The sequence below is a fragment of the Spodoptera frugiperda genome, chromosome 1 (assembly GCF_023101765.2).
Source record: "Spodoptera frugiperda isolate SF20-4 chromosome 1, AGI-APGP_CSIRO_Sfru_2.0, whole genome shotgun sequence".
NCBI lineage: Eukaryota > Metazoa > Arthropoda > Insecta > Lepidoptera > Noctuidae > Spodoptera > Spodoptera frugiperda.
The window spans coordinates 6,922,057-6,935,176 of NC_064212.1; the positions used below are offsets into that span (position 1 = coordinate 6,922,057).

The 13,120-nt window shown below is 32.1% G+C and overlaps 2 protein-coding genes across 2 annotated transcripts; one reads left to right on the forward strand and one right to left on the reverse strand.

The window, feature by feature from the left end:
- Positions 1–2,720: 2,720 nt before the first annotated feature.
- Positions 2,721–3,989, reverse strand: LOC126911287 (actin-related protein 2/3 complex subunit 5-B). Its single transcript, XM_050697574.1, has 3 exons — positions 3,738–3,989; positions 3,292–3,363; positions 2,721–3,176 (listed from the first exon to the last, which is right to left on the reverse strand). Exons 1-3 carry the CDS (start codon positions 3,876–3,878, stop codon positions 2,937–2,939), a joined length of 453 nt encoding a protein of 150 aa, XP_050553531.1. The 5' UTR covers positions 3,879–3,989; the 3' UTR covers positions 2,721–2,936.
- A 1,746-nt stretch (positions 3,990–5,735) lies between these two features.
- On the forward strand, positions 5,736–8,970 carry LOC118273498 (programmed cell death protein 10). Its single transcript, XM_035590493.2, has 5 exons — positions 5,736–5,950; positions 6,903–7,080; positions 7,230–7,362; positions 7,677–7,838; positions 8,085–8,970. Exons 1-5 carry the CDS (start codon positions 5,879–5,881, stop codon positions 8,167–8,169), a joined length of 630 nt encoding a protein of 209 aa, XP_035446386.1. The 5' UTR covers positions 5,736–5,878; the 3' UTR covers positions 8,170–8,970.
- Positions 8,971–13,120: the final 4,150 nt, after the last annotated feature.

Consider the following 13,120-nt stretch of genomic DNA (forward strand, 5'->3'; position numbering starts at 1 on the left):
GAGTGCGGACGGCAAGCAAGGGTAGCTCGACCAGAACCAGACCCGTGCGTACGGCGCGTCGCGTTCCGCGCGCGCTTCAAAGAGCCAGACCACCACAGATGGGGCCTAATAGGGCTGATGCCCGATCCGGAGCTGCGGACAACGTAACACGTTACCAGGGCTCCGGCTCAAAGTAGGAGGAGGAACGGGATGGTTTTTAGTCAGTAAGAGTCTGACACTCCCTCTCGTTTAACTCAAGGTGGGAGAAGTTAAAAAAATAAATATTAGGTAGGTAACACTTATTTTCATTGATCATTTTGGTGTATTGAATATATTATGTAGGTAATGAACATTTCATAACAACTTGTCTCATATAATTTTTTTTTATAGGTATTTTTATCGGTTTATACTTTTATTTTCAAACTAAACCAACATCATTATACTTTAAAATGGTATTCTTGTAAATGGAGACCAATATCTTATCCCGTGATCCTAAGAATCATATTTTATAAAAAATCACATAGGTACCTACGCCTATTTTGACTGTAGGTAGTGTACCTAGGTGCCTTCTAGGCCTAGTCTGTGGGAACTGTTGTTGTGAAGAAGTTTTGAGGGACAATACTTTTTTAATTGTATTATATTAATATTGGTTTTAAAAGACTTAGGTGGGCCTTTGATCCCAAATAACTTTCAACGCACACGAGGTCGATAGGTCCCTATCGACATTTTGACATTTAATTCTTAATAGTGAATTCAATATTAGCTCTTCCCTAATTCATGTTATATTACAACTAATTTGATATATAGAATAGAATCAGGCGTTATTTTGCGGAAATCCATGCTACTCTAACGATACAATGGATTTTTGGTTTTATTCCGCACCACCACGTTTATAAGCACCACCCTCCCGCCTGCAATTAATGCTCATGCAGCAGGGATGCAACATAAAATACACACACGACATGTTACAAACCACTCAACATATGTTTAGCTCTTCCACGAAGCATCTTCAGCTTCTCCCGCAGCCCGAAAATTCGAGCCGCCGAATCAACACCTCCTGAAATAGGCTTTAAAACATCACGCTGTGACCAATAGGAGCTGAGTAGTGGGTTGAAAATACCGGTAAGGTAAGGTACCGATTTGAATAATATTTTGTGTGTTGGATAGTGCATTTAGCGAAAAAGGCTACCTATAAGCTATAAAAGATCACGCCACGATGACAAAAAATAAGAGCCGACCACAATGGGTGAAACCGCGGAAATAGCTAGGCTATATCTATAAGTACATATAATAAATTATGTATCTACATAGAAAATATAAAAAAATAATAGTAGAGGTGAAATGTCAATAGACTGATACCGAAACCAAAAGTCTACAGACAGACAAAAATTATTAGGTACTATGTTCACGCATCAGGCAAAACCTACTGGTCCGATTACGCTGAAACTTGGTATACTATAATAAATATACTTTAATATTCTGGTTACAACACTGGGTAGGTACTTTTTATCCTAAAAAGTATGCACACTAAAATAAACTTAATTGTGCGGCTCGATCCCTAGACACAATAATTACTGTACCAAACGCTAATAAGTTTGTCGAATATGAATGTTACCCGCAGTGGATTTTACGCTGTAAACATAGAGCCGATGGTTGAAATTAGTTTGAACCGCTTGCTCATGCATGGCGAGGGACGCGTGCTTTGATATCTAGGTACGTCGCAGGAGAATTGTGAAATCTACCTTCACATTACGATTAGCCGTTTAGAAAAGTTGCAAAGCAGGGCTGTTTTGTAATATACCTAACTACTGGACAACAAAATTCATTCATTTATTCAAAATTCACCAGATAGTTTTCGGATATTTAATTTTGTAAAAATGTACTTAAATCCAAGATGGCCGCTGCCTGAAATTTTCAACTTCTTGTCGTGGGCGTCGTTTCGTTTTCGAGGTTTTCATGGGTAGTAAAACCGAGAGTGCTGTCAAAATGTAAATCCAAGAAAGCCACTGCATGAAATTTTCAACTTTTAGTCATGGGTATAGTTTTGGGGGTTTTCAACGGTGGTAAAACCGATAGTGCTGTCAAAATGTAAATTCAAGATGGCCGCTTCACAAATTTATTTAAAGTCGTTGTATAGTGTGATTAGTTTTCATGTCAGTTATGATTAGTTTTCGTCTAAGTTTTATGGTTGTGGCCCAATTTCGTTCATTGCGTTAGATATCTTTACTTTGTTAATTTAAATAATGAAACAAGTCAAGCAATCGGTAAAGGGAAATTTAACCTACTTTTTACCTTTACTTAACTTAAAAGTAAGAAATAAAAATAAAACTGTTACAAAACCCACTTCAAAAACTAAAACCCAAAAAATTTTTGTAAGGAATTCTTTGTACTCAGTACCTACCCATAACACCCACTGAAATTAAGAAGTCTGTGCCACAAACCCATAACAAAATATTATTTACCGAAGTTACTGATTTTCATTTAAGTTTTCAGTCTTATTTTTGCCTGAAACTTCAATTGCCCTCTGACCGTGACCTGAGTCGCCTTTGCGGAATTACCGCGTCTGGCAGTTGCTTGCAAATCTATGGAGGTTGCAGATCGGCTGGCGCTTTGCGGCACCAAGAAAGAGAGCTTGAAACCCCATGCTTCCATTCAGCCACCTCCTTCGTCAAAATGACCTACTAGGAATAGCAATTAATCCATATAAAATTGAAATAGAAGAGAATGAATAAAATAAACAATGACTGTTTTTTAATTTATTGACCTTTGCGTTGGAAACATCATGTTACTAAAGAATTTACAGTTTATTGACTTACATCCCTCTATGTATAATGACTCTCGTTATTAAATATGATGTGTTAAATTATTGTGTCTTTTCGAATAAGAAACATTGTTTATAAAGATTTATTAAGCTTAAAATATAGACGATTAAAATATTAAATACTGCTACAATATTATTACACTTTCATTCGGTCAGACAGCACTCTGACTATGGATCCAGAGCCTCCAATGTTAAATGCTTTTTCATGCCACAGCAGTAGATGCCCACTAGATCCCTCTGTGGGACATTCAAATCCTCTGTAAATATATTTCATCAGTATATCTATGTCATCCAGGCATAGATTACCCACAGCCTCTTCAATTTGAGTAGACTTGATAGCGAGTAGCACTTTCAAAGTCAGTGCCAAGGCATTGTCCTGCAAATAAAAAATATTCATGTTAGCAAACAATAGAACAGTAGGTAGGTAAAGGAAAAACCACACATTAACAACTTATTTGTTCTTTTTACCAATGTTCTAATGGTAGACTTACTTTGATTTGTTGGTTGGCTGATCCTACAGGTGCATTGTTCAGAACAACCTTCAGGGCATCAATATACCGACCTGTATTGTAGAGTTAAGGAAGTATACACAATAAAATGCATGCATCATAAATTTTATGTTTGAGCTTCAAATCTTAAAAATATTAGATATTCTACACACTTAAGCAGCCCAGAAAATTCTTGATAGATAGGAGTATACATAATAATGTTTCAGTATAACAGGAAAATTCAAGTATTTTATATCGGGCAGTATAGAATATTGGGCGTGAATATTGTTGTACACAATCCCACTGATAAATACGATGATTCATAGGTATTAGAATGAGACAGTGATATGGTAAGTTTTAAACATTTTCAACAATTTCTGGAAATTTATTGTATTATTGTGTTTATGAATCCACTTAATTGGAATAACACAGGTATATTAAAAAGGATATTGATTCAATAAAGCGCAAACTTCGCCTTCATCCGGTCCAGTAGGAATCGATTGTTCTGCTTCATCTTCTTTAAAGTTATCTTCATTATATTGATCGATATCGATCTTACGAAATGCAGAACTCGACGTGTTTTTCGCCATTTATTGAATCGGCTAGACTTTCAAAACACACGAAATTAATTACTTAGTCTTGGTTACTTTACTTTTATTTGGTTGGTTGGAAGAAACGACTACCGAAAATGTCACTTGATGTCAATGTCACTGTTTGTCATTTGTCAGTAACTGTCAGACAGTGATGTGCTGTCCACGTAGATTAGGATCCTCTGTCTACGGCTGTCTATGTCGGGTAGCCAACATAGGCCAACAATACCAACATAGATATATTATAAAATCATCATGTATCAATCTAAGGTCCATACTCTATGATCCAGAATAACTTGCTGTTGCCCGCGACTTCGTCTACATAGAATAATGAATTCTTGCAGAATTTGTTTCTTTTTCAAGAAATATTCTACGGCTGTAACAAATGTCATCAGAATCGATCTAGTATCGTGAGTGACCCGGTTGTGGCCACTTTAAGAATTTTGTCGACTTTGAGGCTTTCTTAACTTATAGTTTTTGTTATCACGAACATATTTTTTTGTAAAAAGTCATTTAACATGTATTAATCTTGCCTAAGAAAACCCTTTTTTAAAGAACGTCCAGTAAAAAAATAACTGTATAAAAAAGAAAAAAAAAAGGGAGTTTGTGCCATTTTTGGCCAGATTCGTGCCATTTCTGGCCACGGTCGTGTGCCAGTTCTGGCCATCAAAAAATACAATAAAAGTAATCAAAATGTATTAGTTAGATTTGACATTTTAGAAACAATGGTTTTCATTTAGTCTGGAAAATATGAAATATTATTACTTCACTTGAATTTAACTTACAAATAAAGAGATCAACATTTATATGACGTTGGTAAAAGCTGCAAAGTAAACTGACCTCCCTTTGTGTGAAGGCAATTTATTGCATCTCTGAAAATGAAAAATATGTATTTGTTGATATGTCAAGCCAAGGAAAAATAACAAATAAATTACGTTAAAAGACTAGAAACGGGGCGTTTATGTACAAAAGTTTTGGCCAGCCGTGTGGCCAAAGATGGAGAAATTCATAATTTTGTCTCCATTAGTGGCCACCTTCTAATAATCCCACTTCAAAAACATATGGCGACAAAATAACTTTAGTTCCACTTAGACAATATATTCTTCATGTAGTATTAACATAAACATCCAAACAATAAGCAAAGATTAAAAAAATAAAAACCAAATCCTCACCCGCTCGCCTTAGCCTTTTTGTTAAGATCTTAACAATTTCACCCTCAACTAAAAAGAATGACTTGTTGCATCGAAGTGAAGTTTGACACATCAAAGCTGCCAACGGTATCAGTGTCTCCAATATTCAATATTTTAAATACTGTACATAACAGAGTAATTTATTTGTCCATGCCTTAGTTATAAATATTTGAAGGCCCAAGTGGCCACAAAGGGGTCGATGGCCACAACCGGGTCACTTGCCCTACTTAAGTTATATTTATTGTAAAATGAATTTATATCGTGGTTCAAAAAATAAACAATGTGTAAATTATTTGAGATTCGAGAAATTCTCATAGGAACGGGAACAATGACGTTAAAACCCCGGGCCCTTTAAACAATGCCACAGATTCAGCTAAAATTCTGTACGTAATTATACGTATTTAGATTATTAGATCGGAGTAGATATATAAAAGAAAATATAGTATTTAGTCACAATTATGGACCCTGTCGGGCACAGCAAATTGTATAAATGATTATAACGATTTTAAACAAGTTTTTAGTCGTCTATCTCACATTTCGAGGTGAAACTCTTGTTTTCCTGGGATAAAACAGTATTTAACAATAATCGTTTATTTATTCGATTAAAAGACTTGTATCTATGATTAAGAATAATGCTGTTATTTTTTTGTTTTAAATGATCTGACATCGACAGCTGACAGTACTATGTGTCAAAGTGATTGCTAAATATTTTGTGGATTTCTATGAAATAGAAAATTACTGAAAATTAATAAATAGTTCTACAACACTTTCTTTCATTGTGAATTGATAAATATTATTTTTGTAACCACAATGACAATGGGTGATGAACTACCTGTTACTTCTTTAGTTTTACCCGTCCTCATACGTCCCGTTTTAACACAGGTATGTTATAATAATGTATTGTTCTTTTACATATTGCATGTCTAGAGTACGTCATAGATCACAGTTAAGATGATAGCATTTCAAAGACAAGTGCATTAAAGGATTCAAGACTTGGCACAAAAGTAGAGCGAGTAATATTCTCTCTAAGTGATTGTGACCCAACAACTCTCAAATTAACATAATGGCACTTGTTGTGTAATGATATGTTTATGATATTATTAGTATTTAATGACGAACCCCGATACTTGATTCATATCGTATTTTGAAGATGAAGATGTAGGTTTAATTTAAAGTGGTAGTTAGGAATCAAAAAGGAGATTGCTCAAAAAACCACACAGTTGATTAAAATCATTCATAAACAGTCTAATAGACTATAAGTAAAGAGTTCATAAATATGCTATTCCTATATACTTATACACCATCACATTACAATGTGATTTTGTTAAAATAAACCAATTTAAAGCCTCTATGGTATTGGTGGGCTTAATGCTGTATTACCTTGTGTACACATTTCTGGGCATTGAGAGTTAAATAAATATATACTGACTAGCAAACTTGGCGAACTCCGTTTCGCCACCAATGATTTTCCCTGTTTTCCTGCTTTTCTCTTGATTTTTCCTGAATTTTCTTTCCTATAAACCTCACGGAACCTGAGACCTTTCCAACGAATGCAAAACCGTGGAAATCGGTTCGTGCGTTCTGGAGTTATAGCGTCAGGAAGGAAAAACCGACTTATTTTTATATAATAGATTGTTAAATTTACAGAAAGCTCATACAAAGCAAGACCATGATAAACTATGCCCATATTTTTATTACTTGGTGATTAATGTTTTAATTAATGATTGAATATGCGATATACCTTGCTACATGTAAACTATTTTAATTGATTCTGGGTTTTTGCTCTTCATTATCCTTTCTAATTAGAAACTGGATATTTCTGTTGGTTTTCTAGTTGGAGAAGTATGATTTGGGTGCATCTCAGACACTCCGTGCTGCCCTTACAAAGGCAGAAGCAGCAGTGCCTGGCCTCAACTATGACCTGGTGGCAGGGATCATGAGGAGAGCTGATATACCCGTGAACATGAATGAGAGTTTGCTACGGCTTCAAGGAACCCTAACTGAAGCTGAATGTGAGTACACTTATGTATTACAAATTCTTAATGCTATTATGTTATATTGGAAATCATATTAATTTTAATAGTTAGGTACTTCTAATACATTGTGCGTGTAAATTAGTTTTTGAAGGTTTAATACAAACTTTGTGTTTTTACTGTTCCAGGTGCAGATTTAAGACTGAACAGGACTGAAGAAGCATTCCAAGAATTGAATAAAAAGTCTACAGCTTTGAAGAAAATCCTGAGCCGTATCCCTGATGAGATCACTGACCGCAAGACCTTTTTGGAGACAATCAAGTATGTTTAGGAATTCTCTAAATTAAAACATTTTAATTTAAAAACTTTTTAAAATAAGCATTCAGCAGCATTACAAAATTTTAGCTCAATCCGTTGAAGATAACTGCTTCAAAACTACTCACATACATACACATATAGCAAGTTATAAAAAAGCTTGTAGAAATAATTACTTTCCAAATCTATTAATAAACAATGGTATATTTTTTTAAATATAGTTAGACAACAGTTATAGTATAAATGTACACTTGTCTTAATTGGTGCAACTTATTAAAAATTTGCAAATATGTAGTGAAACATTATTGGTTTGTTTACAGAGAAATTGCTTCAGCCATAAAGAAATTACTGGATGCTGTGAATGAAGTATCCACATATACACCAGGCACCGGCAAACAGGTTCTAGAGCAGAGGAAGAGAGAGTTTGTGAAGTATTCTAAGAGATTCTCCAACACTCTGAAGGAATACTTCAAGGAGGGACAGTGAGTAGAAAATTAATAAAGCATTACTTTCAAACTGCATACTCAGGAGTTTGGTGATATTTGATCATTAAAACAATCATTAGTCCACAGATAAATTATTATTTATCTACTATCTTTGCTTTTTATAGCGTTATGCACCATTTTGTAAATACCCATTACACATCATATACATAGTACATACATACTTTATTGACTACCTCTGCTATCTGTACAATTTACCAATATTTGTCAATTATGTTGTTACAGGGCTAATGCAGTTTTCGTCAGTGCTTTATACCTGATACATCAGACTAATCAAATCTTGTACACTGTTAAAAGTAAGTCTGAGTAAAGTTCTAAGAAAACAGAGAACCAGTATTTAAAAATATATACATTTTAACCAATTATATTGTATTATGTAAATGTTTATATTACAAATATTATTATAACTTTACTTTTTGTTAATAACTTGGACACCTTAGTATAATTTTCTGTTAAATGTTTTGGTCCATGGGGAGGGAATTATTATAATTTTCATAGCAAACATTATTATGTAAATAATATATAAAATGTCCTTATAATAAGGTTTGATAAAGGGGTGTGTTAGAACACTCATGTTTAAATCGTTGATTTATTGAGAAGTACATAAAAGTAACAATTGTAATGAACATTCTGTTGTAATGCACATATAAATCTAAAATGATAGATTGGATGGTGTATTTAGATATTTCACTTGAGAAATAAATATAGCTATTTTTTTAGTATTTAGATAAAATTGTATACCATTTTGTTTTTGCTTATTATTACGGAAAATTAATGCTGTTGATATATTATTGTCACATAGTTATACTTCAGTAGAACAAACATGTAACATCTAAGTGGTAATAGATTTGGTTTGGATTAAGTACAGTAACTTACTCATAGTTCACTTAAAACTTTAATATTTTATTAGACAATCCTTTCTAAAACACTTCCTAGTGTAAATCTTTAGTAAATTCAAAGAAAATTCGTGCGGAAAGCTTCCTAGTTACTAATCGTGTTTTCGGAGAATTTTGATCCAAAGCAACAGTTTTTAGACTTGAAATTTGCATTAGTATTGTCATTAGGCAATTTTTGTGTAGAAACTGGTTATAGTTTGACCAATACCGCTGTAGGATCTATGGGGCCGAGATAAAAAGTGCATAAGTGCAAAATAAGATTGACATTCTGATCGGATAGACAGAGCGCAACAACTGATGCTTCTCCCCCCTGCCGCGCGTAAACCTACGGCTCGGTATATAACGTAACACGTAACTTGGCAAGATTTGTTTTATTTACCATTAAATATTTCTCACTTTAACTTTTAACACAACTTCCTCTCGTTAACTTTATTTCGACTAATGGATATGACGATCTTTAACCAAATATTTAGCTAACGGGAAATTTCAAATTTTATTAATAACTAGCTTTTGCCCGCGACTTCGTTCGCGTGGAATAGTGACTTCCGGCAAATTTTTGGTTTTAACCACATAGTTCCCATAGCTATAGGCTGATGATGATGATGATGATGATGAGTTCCCGATCTCGCGGGATCTTTTCAAAAATGAGATGTGGAAGATATTCCAGGGAACTCTTCAAAAATCAACATAATGAGCTCTGCGTTTGATTTTAATAGATGTATACTCACTTAGGGCATTGAAAAAATAGTTTAAAAACGGACTTTAACTAAAGAAATATTATAATCTTTCCGAACTTAAGATGAAAACTAACTTAAAACTAAAGAAAGCTACGAATTACGAATTTATAACAATTAAAAAAGAAATTATATTAGAACCTATCCTTTATGCTATAATAACCAAGCTTAAACTAAGGGCGGCTTGCGCAACATTTGGTCTTAACAGAATTTAGTTAAATGTGTTTATCTTGCTAAATATGTTTAACCTAAATACAATTAAAAATCTCTTGCTCATGTCCGTATGGATGGTAATTTAACTAATCGTATTTAGAGAGTCGGTAATGCAGTTTCTTGCGTTCCTTTTTACACTTTCGTGCGTTGTAGATTTGACTTAGAGCAAAATTGTTGCATTTCTTAAAACAAAAATGCGTAATATGGACCGACGAACTTTCAACTGACACATAAAGTCAACCGAGCTGTCACACATTGTGCTGTTGTGATTTGTGAAGTGTTCTCGTGGTATTTTTTATTGAATAATTTATTATTTTAGTTGAGATATAATTACCATGGCAAAAAAAGTGTTTCTTCTAGGGCCCGGGGGCCTAATTTTAACAGACAGAAGAACAGATTTCACTGATTGCAGCGATGGAACCATACACCCATATTATTGAGTGCAAAAAGACTGACCAAATAAAACAGAGTGAAAAGCAAAATGACTAGGTCAAAATAGCTATTATTTATTGAATATCCATTATTAAAAGTACATTTCCTTACTTGTTGCTAGTTTTTATTTAATATTACTATTTATTGAATATCCATTAATACATACATATCGTCAATGGCACGTAATGCCACTGTTTACACCCAAGTTTCACAATTTATGTTGTAAGTCCCATATAATGTGTGGTGAGCCTATTGCCTTATACCGGGCACATGTCCAGACTCCGTGCTACTACTGAAAATTTTTCGAAAAACCGAAAAAGCCCAGTAATACTTTGCTCGACCCGGGAGTCGCACTTGCAACCACTCGGCCAACGAGGCAGTCCATATTCATTAATAAAAGTACATTTCCTTACTTGTTGCTGGTTTTTAAATGTGGGGCTATTTGCTGTAACAAAAATATAGTGGTTTCTTTCGTTAGACGAAACCTGAAGAATTTGTGGTCCGAATTCATTCCAAATAAGTCTGCTCTCTCAAACAATTCCCTCGGTCTGTTAATATATTCTATAATCTTCTTATCGTCGTCAGAATACTATTCCCACAAATCCATCTTACAAACTTCCTACCGACCTCTTTACAATATTTTATAAAATAATAGTAAAATGTCTATAACCTACATAAATATGATGACGCGCGATTGGTACTAAACGTATTTAGCGAAGCTAAATAGCCATCTTTGGGTATTTAACTTTAACAGTTCGGTAAACGTGATTAGTGCCTAAATTTTTGTTGTGCAAGACGCTAAATGTAATTAACAGACTAAATGCGTTTACGTCACTCTTAAACTGTATTTAGCGACGATGCGCAAGCCGCCTAAATAATTTAAAAGAAACGACTTAAATCTAATCTAATTAATTTATAAATTAGACTTACAATTTTATTAAAAAAACTAACTACAGTAACTACTAATAATCGATATCAAACTAAACCTACGTTAAAAAGTTTAACCAGAAAACCAGGAAAACCCAACAAATAAACTTATTAATTGACAAATACAACGAAACCAATTTAGAATATACGAAACAGCAGGACCACTACAGACAAATAATCATACGACTGATAATACACATTTTCTACAATAGTACCGAAGCGCTCGGCCGATACCCAACCAAATAATTGTAACAAAACCATAGCGCAATCTATTTCGCTCCCAACGCCATCTATCGAGGATAAAGACAACTTGGATTATTTATTTATACTCCGTTCGGGCATTTTCTTGATGGCGCTGTATGTCCGGAATAAATTTATTTTTTATTTTTTTTTTTTTTTTTTTTTTTTTTATTTTATTTTTATTTTTTTTTTTTATTTTATTTTATTTTTTTTTATTTTTATTTTATTTTTATTTTATTTTTATTTTATTTTTATTTTATTTTTATTTTATTTTTATTTTATTTTTATTTTATTTTTATTTTATTTTTATTTTATTTTTATTTTATTTTTATTTTATTTTTATTTTATTTTTATTTTATTTTTATTTTATTTTTATTTTATTTTTATTTTATTTTATTTTATTTTATTTTATTTTATTTTATTTTATTTTTTTTTATTTTTATTTTATTTTTATTTTTATTTTTATTTTATTTTTATTTTTATTTTATTTTTATTTTATTTTTATTTTATTTTATTTTATTTTATTTTTATTTTATTTTTATTTTTATTTTATTTTTATTTTATTTTTATTTTATTTTTATTTTATTTTTATTTTATTTTTATTTTTATTTTATTTTTATTTTTATTTTATTTTTATTTTATTTTTATTTTATTTTTATTTTATTTTTATTTTATTTTTATTTTATTTTTATTTTATTTTTATTTTATTTTTATTTTATTTTTATTTTATTTTTTGATTTTTGAAATAAAAATATATCTATGTCCTTTCTAAGGTTCTAAACTATATCTGTACCAAATTTCAACCAAACCAAATTAATGGTATAAGCATAGAATGTTCGACGTGATGCTTTAATTTGACATAACTTTTTTATTTATGAACCGATTGACATGAAACAAACACTAAATGTAAATTTAAGCATCCCACAATATATTCGTGAAAACCGCATCCAACTCGGATCAGCCGTTTCTGAGATTAGCGCGCACAGACGAACAGACAAACAGACAAACAGACAAACAGACAAACAGACAAACAGACAAACAGACAAACAGACAAACAGACAAAAAAAAGTTAATTACATTTTTGGGTTCGACATCGACATAACAATAACCCCTGCTATTTTTTTTATTTTTATTTTCAATGTACAGACAGCACTTTTCTACGATTTTATTATATGTATAGATGTATTACGTTATATTTCTTTTCGATTATAAAACATTACATTTTTATTTATGTGCAAAAATATCTTACTACTAGCACCATCTATTGATAAGACTATAAACTTATTTCTTACTAGCTATTGCCAGCGGCTTCTGATATTTTTTTATTTTTATACATAAAAATTGTGAATTGTAAAATCTTTATGTGCTTATAAAATATGTCAGATATTTTGTTTTTGTTTAAAATCACTTAAAGATTATTATTTCAAACTTTGACGTAGTGTATAAACTCTAAAAAGTCGAATTATTTTTGGCGACTTGTACATGCTGTATTTCCTGACTGCAAGGGCCGCGCCGCGATTGACGCTCATTTTACTGACTGTCTGACTTTATTCTATAATTACAAATTTATATTTGTTATAAAAAAATTACAGTACCACCTCCCCTTCTAACACAGCAGTATTGGTCAAGCTACACTTGTTGATGACTTGAGTTCGGTGTGTTGCTCTAATATTACAATGTGGTTATTATACCTAGAACCTAGGTACGTTATTGTAACATTTAGGTACACTTTTGTTATAATTATGTTCAATTGATTGACCTAAAAATATTATACTAGTTACTAGTTACTTAAATCACGTTTTTTTTTATTTAATCACGA